The 16,254-nt window shown below is 31.5% G+C and overlaps 1 protein-coding gene across 1 annotated transcript in view; it reads left to right on the forward strand.

Annotated features, from left to right (window-relative positions):
• The window catches only part of LOC117109684 (adhesion G protein-coupled receptor L3-like), a gene marked incomplete in the record, with an annotated part of 71,675 nt that overhangs the window by 39,606 nt on the left and 15,815 nt on the right, over window positions 1–16,254 (forward strand). The window contains 13 exon segments of the mRNA XM_033252061.1: window positions 1,058–1,164; window positions 1,322–1,516; window positions 2,207–2,390; window positions 2,584–2,727; window positions 3,996–4,183; window positions 6,112–6,161; window positions 6,284–6,404; window positions 7,287–7,390; window positions 9,203–9,305; window positions 9,686–9,839; window positions 10,303–10,369; window positions 12,482–12,548; window positions 14,849–14,946. Of these exon segments, the coding sequence (XP_033107952.1) occupies window positions 1,058–1,164; window positions 1,322–1,516; window positions 2,207–2,390; window positions 2,584–2,727; window positions 3,996–4,183; window positions 6,112–6,161; window positions 6,284–6,404; window positions 7,287–7,390; window positions 9,203–9,305; window positions 9,686–9,839; window positions 10,303–10,369; window positions 12,482–12,548; window positions 14,849–14,946 (1,582 nt within the window).

Genomic DNA, 16,254 nt, shown 5'->3' on the forward strand with positions numbered 1-16,254 from the left:
AGGAGAGGGTTCTACTGTATAGTACATTACATTACAAAGTGCATAAAACTTAAATAAATATATTATGATGCCTATTCGCTGGTTTGAATGGCACGCTCGCCTGTGGTTCTGGTGGTGGAACAAGTCTTTTGGATACCGTAGGCCTAGTGTGCACAATGGCTTGTTTGCACTATAAAGAACCCAGTACATTGTTCGAGACGAGTGGGGGGTGTGGTGCTACCCCAGTGTACTGGTTCACACAGTCCCTGATGTGGATAGAACAAGAGATAGCCGGGTAGCTCCACACCTCTAGCTTTTTGAGACTTCAGTATAAAGCGCTACATAAATTGAACCACATTATATTATTCCACAAAAAACCCATTTCACTATTTTACTCTGTCATAGCCCTCATGCAAAACAACCACCAAACAAGACAAAACCATCACTTTATTCAAGTACTCCTTTATTTCACAATTATATCTCCCGCACAGATTTTTTTTTTTTTTTTTTTTTAATTTGAAGTGGAAAAAATGTATTATTAATTATTTGATTGTGGTAAACTGGCTGACTTAATTCTACAATTTTTTCATTGTACATTTTTCATAATCTTCCTTTTTCTTTTTAACTTTACTCTGCACCTATTTCTTTGATAAGCCAAAAGCATCATAGAGCCTATAATACTTTTAGAGGCTCTGCAAAGACCTCCCAAGTCTTGCCTTTAATGTTTTTTATCAGATTCACAAGCCAGGCAATGATTAAATGTCTGAGAATAGATGAAGTGCTATTGTACATTCATAACACACTGGAATGTACAGTACAATATTTATTTGTGTGAATTGATTTGTGTTAAATTTAACATTTGTGGTAGATTGCTTGAGAAATTAGGTAATTTATATGATTTAATTGCTAATTTATTATTGACTTAATTATCAATCTGTTAACTGTCAAAAAAAGTTAAAGACAGTTTGTTTAATATACTGTACTTTACACAATTGTTTGGTGATTTTTTTGAGTATGTGTCCCAGTCAAACTTAATTAGGATAAACTCTACCCAGGGTCTTTTTAAATTTGATTACAGGTACTGCAAGATGGGCATGTGTTGGTCAACCTGCTCGCTGGTTCCCGGAGTCAGGACCAGATTTAAGTAATTGTGTTTCACCATGGGTGAACAATATTACAAAGATGGTAAGAAAGAGAGTTAGACTCTTATAGTGCTATTATTTAAGAATACAATAACATATATCATTTTTAGAATTAAAAAAAATGTGCAGTAGTTTTATATTTATTTTATTTATTCAACAATATTTTGTGTGGATTTATTGATTAATTTGTTTGTTCCTAGGTGGAGAAGGGTGAAAGCTCAAATGAAGTAACAGCGGCTTTAGCAGAAGTGACCAATCAGGTGCCAGAATTATATGGTGGGGATGTCGTTGAGGTAGTGAACATCTTATCTACGTCTGTGGAAAAAACTAAAATTGAGATTGAGTCATATACATCCATTGAACAAAAGACTGCCTATTCTACACAGGTTACTGAGGTGAGGACATAAGTTGTATTCACAACAACCTTGAGTTAGTAATATCTGTCCCCCTACCTCTTAAAATAATTATAGAATTCTAGGTCGCTGACGTCAAAATACACAAGATACCCCTTCATTACTGAGCAACGCCAACCAAGTGGTCGATACAGCCGAGTGCCTCCTAAGCTGCTAGACTACCATTTACATTTGCTTATATTCAAATGACAGATGTAACTTTATAACATAAATTGGCAATTAAATAAACATAAAATTACTAATATATACCAAGTTTTTTTTTTTTTTTTTTTTTTTTTTTTTTTTTTTTTTTGTTTTTTTTTTTTTAAGTTGAAGTGTGCTTTTATTAGTTTTTTAATCTGAAGTTAATAGGTTCTGGTACATTAGTCAAAAAAAAAAAAAAAGATAAATTGTGGCCAGCTGTAGAGATACTTGGCTGTGACAACCGCGGTGCAACGTGATAATATGACCTAGCGATGCGGTACTCTATATTGTCATATTCAAACTACAGTAAATAATATAAAAACTTTTTTTTAAATAGTTTTTTTTTTTATTGGAGAGGCTTTTATCTTAATATAAAAATATTCCTGGCACACATCAAAATCTGGAACTGGAACACATGCATCAAGCAACATGACAATAAATATATTTTAACTAGGTTAAATTTAATGAACTCTACATATTTGTGTCCAGAATTTCATTTCAACTGGTAGTAATATGCTTGCTGATAAGAGGAAATCCTCGTGGCAAGACCTTCCAAAGGGAGAAAAGACAGATACCGCCACCAGCTTGTTGTCGTCTATTGAGCAGAGTGCGTTTCTCATGGCTAACACTTTTCAAGAAGAGAGAAGTTTTTATGGTGAAGGTGAAAATGTTTGTAAGTAAAATTGTTCTTCTGTTTATTCTGACAAATTATTGTTGTTATTTAATTTCGTTAATCCTCCAATAGCACATCACTATATCAAACTTTTGTAATGCTTTTTCATGTAGGCCTAAAATGTAACAAATCTTTATACATGAACTTTTTGTGAGTTATTCAAAATATAATTGACTTTGTCTTTTATGTCAAGTGATGGAAGTTGTGGTTCATGAGATGAAGAAGGCGACTTATGACCTACAGTTTCCCAACACCCCAGGTTTTGCTAAAAAATGGAATAATATTCAAGACAGCATCACAATTTCATCAACAAGCATTGAAGACAAACAGCAGGACGGTAAGTGCATTTGAATTACTTAATTTTATGCTAGGCATCACAATAGTAGAAGGACTTTAATTAGGTGTATACGCCTTACAATTCATATCGCACTTTCCATAATTAGACAAAAAAAAAACTCAAAACATTAATTACCTATTAGCAAGTACCATATACACACGAAACTGATCTAAGTTTGGCCATTTAATCAATAAATATGAGGTATGCAACCTTCGTAGGGTAGGAAGATATTGGATTGGTACTGTAGGGTATTTTCATGCAATCTGTTATTTATAGGATCATGCGATACAGTATATTTTGTTTATTCAGATTATGAAGAGAGAGTTAACATCTGGAGAGATTTTGCGAGTAAAAAATATTAAACATTAATGCAGATTGTCATACCAATGCTAACATAATTTGCAAAATTCAGATCCGTTTTAAATCCAATACACAAGGGACCATTTAGTGATGTTTGCCATCATTTGGCTCAGCAGGTCTAACAGCTCTTATAGGCTAGGTTGGCATGGAGAGAAAATGTAAAATGTCATCCGTCAAGAGTAATATGGACCCTAACATCTATACCTCCTTTACTGAATGGTAACATCATTAAAATATGTAATAAATGCCAAGGACATGTGAGGTCTCTGATGATGGAAATTATAGCGTCTGTCTGTTGCAACTTAAGGTTTATGGGATTTGATAAAACTTAAGTATAATATTCATGATGTACACAAACTTTCATCTGAAAAAGGTAACTATTTGACAGATTAATGTAATGAAAAACAAACTGTGTTTTCAGTGAAGAATTACTTGATAAGCAAAATCTTACTAAAGAAAAAGTATGAACAAATTTTCTATATGTAAGATCTTCAATTAGATATACAGTACAAACAATTAAACATTCTTTCTTTTAACATTTAATTTTCTTTTAACTTTTCTTCTTTTTACTGGGTATCCTTTTCAATAGATATCTACTGATCTTCCACAGGGCCCAGTTGTGCTTTTAATACTAAGTCTAATATCGAGACTTAGGAAGTGGAGTTGTTTTGGTCGTGAGAAAAAAATCTTGCTGTCACAGGAATTAAACCTAGGACCCTGGAATTGGATGGCAAGCATCTTAACCACCAAGCTATTCAGCTCCACTTCAGATCAAAATGACATTCAAAATAAACAAATGAACTATATTTAGTATGCAAATTAACTATATTTTTACGGTATTGTTTTACAAGACAAGACATTAACACATTTTTAATTGAAGCTATACTTTTCTTCTTTTTTTTTCATAGGTAAAGTGAAGCTGGTCTTCTTTGCATACAATAACATGGAAGAATTATTAGGTGTGAGCCAAAAAGCCAAAGGTCCGCTTGTAAGCAAGAAGTTTGTAAATTCCCGTGTCATATCGCTATCAGTCAACGACCCCTTAAAGCAGGCGCCCCTGAAGGAGCCAGTCAGGATGATCTTCAACCACTTGGAGGTGAGATTAAAGACAAGATAAGATATAACTTTGTTGACAATATGGTGGAAAACATTCATCATGTTGTAATGGGCTTGCTTATCATTGTCTTGATTACTACAGTAGAACTTTTTTACAGAACTCTGTTTATTTTTTATTAACTATTATTTTTTAAACTCAATTATTTTGTAACTATTAATTTTTTGAAGTCTATTATCTTTTTTAACTCAATTATCTTTTTTAACTTTATTTTTTTAACTCTATTATTGAATTAATAAATTGAATTTCCACAAGAAACAGATCAAATCAATTCAATAATCACTAATTTACTGGCTTTGCTACAGAAATATTTTCTCAGCTGAAGTAAGGATCTATTTAAGAAATATAAGGACAGTATTATTAATATCCACGCTGTGACAAATAAATGTGATATGCCCATATTTGGGTGCAAAATGACATCATGCCCATATATGGGTACATCACACAAGTTTGTCATATAAAATTTAATATTGTCGACAACACTTTAGTTATCATCATATTCAAAATGACCTTATCAAAAATTGGAACATGAAATAGATATGCTGGTACCACAAACTGTACAGCAGCATTTAATTTTTATTATTAAATGATGTTATCATCTCTCCCATTAATGTTTATTATAAACATTTCCAAGTATAGTATACAATAGAATTAGCAATGCAATTTAGTAAACTGAAATCATCATTTATTTTCTTAGTGCTGCCTTATTTTGTTGATGTTTATTTTTTTAATTTTCATTACTTTATAATGTTTTTCTTTTATTCAGTGTTACACAACATTGTTTCACCTTTAAATACATTAAATTATAACATAATTTTGTATAGATAATTGAGATAGAAGTAACAATACTGGCATCAAAAGCTTTGCCTTAGTTTGTAATGTTAATCATCGTAATCTTCTGTTTCAACTTTACACCAATACTATTTTTCTTTCTGTCCTTTGTTATTGTATTGCTTGCTATAGGTATGTGATTCTGAAATAAAAGTTGAATTGAATTTACTATAGGACTAGATGTCATCAACTATAAACAATTTAAATATGAAGTTAACATGCTCGTACTGCAAGCTATCTAGCAATATGTTTACATTAATTTACAATACTTTATAGCTTGGAGTCCCAAGTTGAAAAATTGTTTCTTTGGGAGATCTGGTTAAATGAACTTTCTAAACATATTTCATTGTAGACATGCTTGTATAGTTTAAGGTGTCACAATTAGCTTTTCAAGCTACATTAAAAATCGTCGTTTTTCTGTCATTATTGGTTATACTTAAAGAACAGACAGTTTTTGCTGACTTCTGTGCTTTTTTTTTTAACTTTAGCTAGGTTCAGGTAGAGTTCATGTTGAAGGCTAGTACTTAGAGACTTCATTCTTATGCCCAACAATAAATCCAACTATCTTACATTACAGTACATTATATTGTGTTATTATGTACATCTGAAATACAAACTAGAATCAGAAGCATATTATTAATATAGCATTGGTTCATAGTAGTGGATGTAGGAAGACAAGTGCAAAAGTGGCACAGAGAAGTTTTAAGCCTGGCTGCAGGGGAAAAAACAATTTTTTGATGTGTTGTACAATTTTTTTTTTAGACACAATAAGCATATTTGACGGACAAAAGAACATTCCCCCCCCCCCCCCCCCCCCCACCCCCGTTTTAAAGTATTCAAAAATTTGTATCTCATTAACTGTTCCCGGGTTTTTTTGTCAAATATACTTTTTCTCTGGAGCCTGACTTAGTTGCATGTTTGGAATCTAGTTTAGCAAATAACTATGCAGTAGTGTCAGTCAAAACAGGGAGGCACATCACCTGTGACCCCACTGCATATAGTGTAATTTGATGAAAGTATTGTGTATAGTATAGTGTTTCATGTTCAACAATAAATTGATCATTTTTAATCTGTTGCAGACCAACGGAACTTCAGATCCTACCTGCTCTTTTTGGAAATTTGCTAACAGGTATGTCTTCATTGTCTGTCAAACTTTTTGTATTACCCCCTTCAAGGAATTTCATATCTTTTCAAATTATTTGCCTGTACATTTAAATTGAAAAGTTGTATTTTCTTAACATTTTTTTTTAGTACACATGGAGAGTGGGCTAATGAGGGTTGCCAAGTTGAACACAGTAATTCAACTCATACAGAATGTATCTGCAATCATCTGACAAACTTTGCCATCATAATGGATGTCAAAGGTGTTGAAGTAAGCAAGAATTAATGTTGTTTTTGTTGGCGAGGGCAGTATTGTTTATGTGTTCATGTTTATATTAAAACAGTAATTGGTTTTGTTACAATTGTAATTTATCCGTAATTGAGCCACATTGTGTGAAGTCAATATATTATTTATAATAAACCTATTGAATTCTTTGATATTTTATAAATTTATTAAATTCATGAAATATAAAGATTGAATCTAGGTTATGGATACTTACCTGGATAAATTGTTGTATGCCAAGTTCAACGTACAATAACACGTTAACTTCCAAGCATTTTTTTCATTGTTGTCGACCATACACCAAGGTATAGAGGGCGCCACCATAATGAAAATCATTCTTATCAAATGTAATACAACTTGAGCAAACGTACGATATCTATTTATTAGAATTATTTTATTTTAGATAATTTCTTTGTATCTATAGTTTATAAAACATAAATTCAAAAGAGTAATGGTCACTTTTTTTTTCAACTTTTGTAAAAAAGTGAACTACGTCCTAGACTCTGTGAGTTATTTTTTGCAGAACTGTATTTTAGCCTCCTTCCAATGCAATTAATTTGTTTCAATTATTTTATATTGTGCCTGATTTTATTTACTACATTGTATGGAAAAATAAAGTATTTGATTGATAGATCATTGCTTTCAGGTTCTTCCTGAACCTCCAGGGCGAGATTTTTGTGTTCTGGCAACCACTGCCAGCGAATTTATGTGCCATTTACAATAGTAGTATGTTTGGATGTGAAAAATCAAATCTTCAGTGGCCTGAGTGAAGTCTTTCAGACATAACTCACTTTCCTGGCAGACAACGTATTAATGAATGTAAAAATGACATAAACTATTAACTGTTTTGATTTTGTCTTTTCTGATTAGATTTCTGACGAGCACACGTTTGCGTTGTCTACTATTACTTACGCTGGGTTCACCATCTCCATCACCTGTCTTTTGATGGCTTTTATCACCTTTACTGCATTCAAGTGAGTACAGTATTTGGCTGGGCATACCAGTGTTCGCTTTTGAAATGTAGATTTTGTTGGATATAAGTTTAACAATGTATAATAATAATAATAATAATAATAATAATAATAATAATAGTAAATAATAATGATAAAAATCAATAATCATTAATTTAAATATTACTTGAAGATTTACATGGTGAGAATATATAATTAAACTTTCAATACACTATGTATAAGAATATACTTATGAAATAAAACCATTGGTTGGGTGTATTGACATTTCAGTGAGATTGTTCTGACCGTTATACGGAGATTGAGAAAACATTACTTCCGTTGGCCTTAAATAGGGAATATTAAATTTAATAATTATCAATTACATGTATATGGGTTTGCGTGTTGAACATAATGTGTTTACAATTTATTGCTAATAAGTAGTTTCTGATGAGGAACAGATGAGGTGTACTCCTGTTTTGAAAGTGTAATCGTAAATGAGATAACTTTAAGCTTGATTCATTAGTATTCTACTCTTATAATGTCTACACATAGACTTTTAAATTAACTGTCATACAAATTAAGGATTTGAAGTAAAGTGTCAGTAAATCAGTGGAAATGTATTGCTTCAATCTCGTGTAATTGGGAGTTGATAACTACCTTGATCCCCAATTAATTGTTAAGCTCCATCCAGACTGTCAATTTGATTTGACAAAAACATGTCACATGCCTAAATATGGTCATGATGACATCACATCATGACTATATATGGGCACATCATGACTATATATGGGCATAGAACAATTTGATAGTGTGGACCAGGCTTTAGTTTTTCCAGATTTTAGCAAAAGGCTATATTTTAACAAAGTGCTTTTTTCTTCATTTCTGTATTCACATGAGATGGACGAGATAGGATTTGAAAAATTTTGAAAAAAAAAAAAAAAAAAAAAGAATATGAGGAAAATGATAAATTAATAGCATATGATGTAGGTGCAGTGTACTGCCTGAGTGAGTGAGTTAGTTTGACATCCAAATTACGAAATATAAACATTTCTTTAATTTTTCATTTTTTTTTGTCTTGAACAAAGTTCTTTTTTCTTCATTTCTGTATTCACGTAGGTTTTACATAGAATTTGCAAAATTTGTCACGTGTTGTGCAAAAAATATTAGGAAAATGATAAATTATAACATTTGATGTTGTACACTGCCTAGAGTGAATTGGTTTCACATCCGAATTGTGAGATATAAAAATGTCCTTCATTTTTCATTTTTTTGTCTTGAACAAAGTTTCCTTTTCTTCTTTTCATTCATGTGGGTTGTACATGGGATTTGCAAAATTTGTCAAATATTGTGAAGGAAATATTAGGAAAAGGATAAATTATAGCATATGATGTAGTGTATAGCCGCCTGAAGTGAGTTAGTTTGAAATCCAAATTGTGAGATAAAAATGTCCTTCATTTATCTTCTTTTTTTTTTTTTGTCTTTAACATTTCTTCTTAGAATGGATGAGAGGTATTTGAATCTGATATTAAAGATATAATACCTCAAAAAATAAAATAAAATTTTGAATAACTCATTGAAAGGTCAAAAAAGTTCCAACCACATAACAGAAGAATAGTTGTTGCTGATTTACAATAATACAAAAATCCGTCAATTGATTACCAGCCAATTTAAGTGTTATGTAAAAGAGTACAGAAAATGATTTTAGTTTCATAAACATCTATACAGATATTAAGTTGTTATGTTTTTCTGTATCTGTTTTTCACTGTTTATTTTTAAAATCTATTTATTATATATAAAAATTCCACTGATATTATTCTTTCTATTTTTTTAATTCAGAAATCTGCAGAATGATCGCAATACGATCCATAAGAACCTATGCTTGTGTCTTCTTGTCGCTGAGTTTGTGTTTCTCATCGGCATTGATCGAGGGGATTTCCCTGTAAGTATGTGCCGTTGTCAGTATCCTTAGTAATTACTCCTGTCATTGATATTATATTCCTAAGCTTGTTTTGCAGGAATACTTATTTTAAATTAAAATTTTCATTTTTGTTAAATGACAACGTATATGCAATCATCGGTTGATTCGAGGAGCCAAGCAATCTGGATCCAAATAAAACCTGACACTGGCCGGGTTTGAACTCAGGTTTTAGCACAAGAAGCAGAAACAAAACCTCCCTGCCAACCGCACAGCTCATAAGCCTATACCGACCATGTTTTGTTGGATAACATGGTTGGTATTGGTTGATTTATATTCATATGTGGATAACAGTGTGTTAAAGCTATTGAATAATATATCTCATTCTCAATTCATACCATTAGGCAGTATGCACTGTTGTGGCCGTCTTGCTCCACTACTTCTTCTTGGCATCATTTGCTTGGATGTGCCTAGAAGGGATCCAGTTATATGTCATGTTGGTAGAAGTATTTGAAGCGGAAAGCTCAAGAAGGAAATATTATTACCCATTTGGATACGGTGAGGCGGCAGTCTTTACCATATTACTATGGTCTTTATAACATAAGTTTAATATACTATTTCTTCATTTTCTTTTTATACGAAAATGATGATGGATATTAAAATAGCTATTAATTAATGTACTTATTTCAATACAATAATACAGGTCACCTGAATGATTCTGATGTCTTTAAAGGTTGAGAATAAATTTAGTTATTGTACAGTATAAACACTAAACATTGGTAAAGGATCATACAAAAATTATATAATGTAAGAAAAATTGATAAAAAAAAATATACATAGGTTGTAAAAATATATATTTAGCGATATCAAATAGGCATGCCTGATATGGTTATTATTACTGGATATTAAGGATATTTAATTTTTTTATATATTTGAATAACATTTTTACATTTTTTAACCATATTTAATTAGGGTGATCCATGCAGCAATGCTGATCAGTTTTTTATTTTTTCCTCTACAGGTGTTCCTCTCATTACAGTGGCAGTTGCAGCTCTTGTGAATTATGAGGGATATGGAACAGAGAGCCAGTAAGTATAGACACCATGCAGTAAGGGTTTGCACTCCAGGTTTAAAGGAGCAAAGGCTATCTCAGCAGTGAAATCTCATAAGGACTCAATAAGCTCAACTCATACAAAACCAATCAAATGTTTTCCTGTTGCTGCTATCAAATTTAGATGTCTGAAATTTTCCTGAGTCATTTCTCTGGATTGCTTTTCATGGATTCTACATATAAACAGCCAAAACATTATATGCATAGGTGGATTCATAGGGGTGGGTGAAGCCAGCCCACCACCCCCCCCCCCCTAAAATTTTCATAATTATAAAAAAAAATGGAAGAGAAAAAAAAATTTTAAATTGAAATCTTTAAAATTTTCATAATTATAAAAAAAAATGGAAGAGAAAAAAAAATTTTAAATTGAAATCTTAACAATGCTATTTCTGGCCATCTAGAGGTGCCATTATCATAAATTTTAACCTCGCGCCCTAACCATTGTTGGGGCTGAGGTAGTCTAGACCCTGTAAAAAACACCCCTGAGTCCCTTATTTTGAATGCCTTGATCCGCCACTGTTGTGGATGTCAACATATTAATTAAAAAAATACAATTAATGCATTGTTGCTAATTTTAAGGAATAAAAATAAAAATATATAGATAAAAAAAATAAATTGATATCAAGTGAGGCATTTAAAAAATTTAAAAAAAAAATAATTTTGACTACAAAAAATTAGTCTTATATAATTACATGCCAACTTTTACTGTAAAGCTAATAATTTAAATTTACAAGCAATTTATATAACAAATTACATTGTTAAGATTATTAACTTAACACAGATAATACTATGTATTAAATTGAAGGTCACATTGTTAACTAACAAACAATGTAATTTTAAAAACCTTTTATTTTTATTATAATCAGGAAATGCTTAATCTGCAAACATGTTTAACGATTTTATCATAACTATTCAGAAAATTGCTGTGATTATCACAAAAAAATTGAGTAAATTTGTTCACACATGTACAGAATCCTCAAATAGTCTTGCGTGTAAATCCTAATAGCAACTGACATGTGGAAGCAAAATGGACATGTGGAAGGAAATGATGAAAGATTTATATACACAATTTAACTCATTTTTATAAACTCTTTGAATTGGATTGATAAGTTGGTTATCCTATTACTATTATTACACCAAGAATATTGCATATTAAACATACATTGTGGTTTTATAAAATTAAATATAGAAATATGAACATAATATATTTAGAAGGGTTAATCAGTGTTCTCCCAATTGAAAAATATGTGTCAATCCATATAAAGTGTTAGCCTTTAAGGGTGAGGTTCAGCTTTGGAAGAACTCTGGTTAATGCAATGTTTGTGATTTATTCTCAACCTTCAGTTGGGGGATTGAAAACCCTTGCTGCATTTCTCTTGTGTCCTTCATGGAGGTGCTAGGGTTGTCTCTTCACCCAAAAGCTGCTCTGATTGTTAGCTGCAATATTATTGAATTCTCAGCACAATAGTTATACTGCGAGTTATGGGTTATTTGCCTGCTTGAAATTTTAAATGCAATCATCGTACTCATCATCAGTATTCTGCCAAAGGCAGGTCTTGTCTTATAGGCATTATTTATCATATGTTTTCCATGATTCACGATCTTGTGCAAGGTGTCCTATCTACCATTTTTCAGATCAACCAGCACTTCCTCTCTTTGTCTTCCCCTTCCACTTTCCCTTCATATTTTCCTTCCAAAATCCATTTCATCAGTCCTTCTCCTCTTAATATGTGACCTATCCAGTTCTTTTGTCATTTCCTTATATGTGCAATCAACCTCCTCTATTTTCTTTGTAACACTTCAATATTTAAAATTCTTTCTATCCAGCAAATATCAACATGTTCCTCCATACCCACATCTTAGAATCTTCCAGTCTTTTTACTTCTTTCTTCCGCAAAATGTGTATTAGTGAGACTGAAATATTATGTTATTAAACAATTTTCCATACAGTAAGGTATAGAAAATATAAAAAATATGTATCAAACTGATGTAATTTGTATGAATCCCTCTTTAGACAATTTTTCAAAAGAATAGAAAGTAACTTTATCCTGATCTTTGTCCCATACTCATTTTTCTCATTATTTAACAGTTGTTGGTTGCAAGTTGAGAACCATTTCATCTGGTCCTTCATTGGTCCTATTTGTATTGTTATAATGGTAAGTTCTTTCTGCAAATTATTTTCCATATTTCAGTACTTCAGTATTTAAATTCATAATGATCAGAAGACGGTAAATTGAGAAGTAGTTATAGTCAATTTATTCAAAAATGAGCTTTCAGATACATCGACAGGAAAATTTTAAAGGTTAAGTAATGCAGACTGTCAGTTTATTTAAGAACAAAGGCGGTAACACATGAGACGGAGGTACTGTGAATGATGTTTGAAGAATTATGCTTGCTACCTTAAAAAACTCATTCTCAAATTAATTATCTATAAAACATGATTTGTAAGTGCTTCCGGCTTTATTTAATGAAACATTAGTTTGGCGACCACATTTATTGATCCGCATTGAATCAGTCTAGTGTATATGACTACTCATCAAATTTGTTACCAATTCTAGACAACTTAAGTTATTGTACAATTTGGCCTCTATATATTTGCAGTTCTATAAACATAATCAGCATATTTTTAAAATCGTAAAGACTTTGTACTGTATTGTTTACATACTTTTTCTTGAATAAAATAACAATGTACTATTCAGAAAGTGAATTCTGTAATTTATTATTTTGGTTGAAAATTCCAAAATCAAATTATGAAATAGAATATTTTATTCTATGCTACCTATATAGGTGTCAGTATGTTTCATTTTGAGACCTACAACCTTCGATCATTTACCTGAGAAATAGTATATTTTGTTATCACATTTGAAATAACTTGTATAAATTATCATAATCGTATTGAGTAATAATCTTAACCTACTTTCGTATTGAAATCTGTCAAATACCAGATATTGTATTAACCTTACATTTTTTTCGGTGTGAATTTGAGTTTTAAAATTGCTATCGTCAAGTACCACTGCTCTCGGTGATAATTCATTGTTGACAAATTTCTAGCCTGTGAGATTTATTAATTAGTATTGGGTATGAAATCTGAGCTCATTCAGAATTATTTGACCTAGATTTTGTCATATAAACTCGAGGGATAGTCCAAATGATATGGTTTAAATTCATTAGGATAGTTCGCAATCCCTCAAGGGTGAGATTTAATGATGCGAATTGCTTCACTGACTTTCCAAGTCTTTCCTTTTCTATTGATAATGGTCAATTTTGTGTCAAGTTAGTGTGATATCGGAAATGAGAATCGTAATAGGGCTTATGCTGAGGATAAAGAATAATTCAAAGGCTACACAAACTCCAAAATAAACTTATTTGATATAAATATTTTTATTTGATTATTATTATTATTGTTATTTTTGTTAGTGTTACTATTTTTATTATTGTTATTATTCTTATTAATATTCTCAAAGATTATAGACTAGTTTCAACAATTGTATATATTGAGTCAACATATTGTTCTTTTTGGTATATTAGTATTCTTATTATTGTTATTAATCTCATAAGAAAGTATAATACTCCACGTACTCCAAGTATTGAAATACACGCCATCTCATTATTATTATATTTTTAATTGCAGTATTTTCAAAAAGTGTTAAATTTTGGGTGTTTTTCAATTGTCTTTCATGTTATTTATTAATTTTGATGCTGGTAAGTTGTAATGTTAGTGTTGTCTTTATTCTGAATGGAATATTTCCTATGGTCATGTCTTTTTTTTCTTTTACCTGGATCAAATAGAGTTACATGGGTGTATTACTTAACAGGGAATGATTTGTGAATGCTTTTCTGGAAACCACCAATTGCGAGTGTTTCCTAAATTGAAGACTCTCAAAATTAATACAGCCATCCCCCAGCATAGACTACATGTAATCAACCTCATTTCCTTTAAGCTGTCTTGAATAGTGAATATTCCCCTAATCAAGGGTATAGTAGGAGCCACTCAAGGTTAGAAGCTAATGTATAAAGAAACAAAAAGTTGGAAATTTTACCTAGTCCTTAAACAATGAGAGTCCTTTGCAGGACCAAATGTAAAATGAAAGGGGCAGATCTGCACTCCTGATTTTTACCACTAAATTTTAGGATTTCAATACATACGATTTTACGATCATACGAATAAGATACGAAATGGAATACAAATACAAAGTGTTTCAGTAGAGGCGACCTTGTCATTATGCCACTAATGCTAACGCTTCCCATTTTTTCATATTTTTGTCCACTTCTCCCTGTAAAAAATTATGAATCCGTGCCTGGGTAACACCACAAACAGGCAATAAATCCTACTCCTAAAAATTTAATCTATTCTAATATTATTAGATAAAATGACATTCATTTCGTTACATTTTAATTTTCATTCTTATTTTTTTACTTCCTATTTAATACAAGTGCTGATATGTTTTACATGCAGGTAAACACGGTTTTTCTCACGATGGCGTTTGTGATCATGTGTCGTCACAGCACTATAGCAACGAACAAACGACAGAAAACCACCAAGGAGAAACTGACGTAAGTCTTTTTTTTTGTGAATACTTTGAGATAATTAAAATAGAAAATGTGTCAAATAAAATTTAGATTGATTCTTAGATTGATCAGGTACATTTTTGAATGGTATTTTTAAAAAATTGAACAGGGAATGAGTATCATATATCTGGATATTCAATATCCTTTGAATCAGTACAGAGGAAATTGGAATTATCACGGTTCTGTAAAAAGTGACGTCACATTATCTCGTCGACTTTAATGGTTTTCAAAAGCTTGGATGTAAATGAACAGTTGGTGTTTAGTGCTTCCAGCCAGTTTTACATTAAACTCCAAAGAGAACACATTTCCCTAGGGAGAACCGCACCAGACGGACAAGTTTACCAAGAAATGAAGTCATAATGTAATTAGAATTCTTAATGGGTTCACGATGTACAATTGCCTTGTGAGCTAGCGGAAGTTGAAAATGCATGACACGCACAACTTCCACTGCATCGATACTCGTGTGAGCTGGTCGAATTTAAGATACTTGATACGCAAAACATGGTAGCGTGTTGATAGTCATGTGAGCTGGTGGGATTTGAGGTGCGTGAGATGCAAAACATTTGGGATTGATAAGGAAGGAAAAAACTACTCATTTATAGCAAAAGGAAAAATTAAATGGGTTGAATGATTACGAAAATTGACAAGAGTAGTGTGTTTGATAGTTAGGATAGGGCTTTAAACATTAAGGAGCTGTCGATTGCATGACGACGGTAGGACATAGAACGTAAGGACGTCAGTAAAAGTCATATGCGCATGCGAGAACATTAAGGTCACCTCGTCAAGTAGATTCTGGAACACAATTTGGCCAAATTTACGTATGCAGAGAACGTAGGTCACTAGGTAGGATGGTCACGCATGAGTGTGTCCGTTCTAGCATAAATCGAAAACTCCCTACTACATGGGGTAGAACATTATATAAATGATGATGATGTTTTTATTTTTACATTTTATTTTAAAAGTAAGTTATGTACCCTTTAATTAAAGTTTGGTTCGAGAAAATGTTTTCCATGTCAGTTCATAGAATACAAGTAAATACGAATAAATCTGGGAAGAACTGATGTTTTAAATATGAATTAACAAAAAATATAGCACCATTCCCCCTTGCCATCTAGTAGTTACATAAAAACAAGCTGCTCCATTGTACAATACATGTGATTGTGAGATTTTTGCAATATTTTATTGAAAGGTATAATATAGTATAAAATATGTTAGACAGCATGGGAATGGTGCTTTTTTTAACTTGCAAATAAAAAAAAAGCACAGTGAAATTGATTCAAAACAGTATATATC

This window comes from Anneissia japonica, unplaced genomic scaffold (assembly GCF_011630105.1).
Source record: "Anneissia japonica isolate Jap-2015-1 unplaced genomic scaffold, ASM1163010v1 scaffold287772_len198928_cov201, whole genome shotgun sequence".
Taxonomy (NCBI): Eukaryota; Metazoa; Echinodermata; class Crinoidea; order Comatulida; family Comatulidae; genus Anneissia; species Anneissia japonica.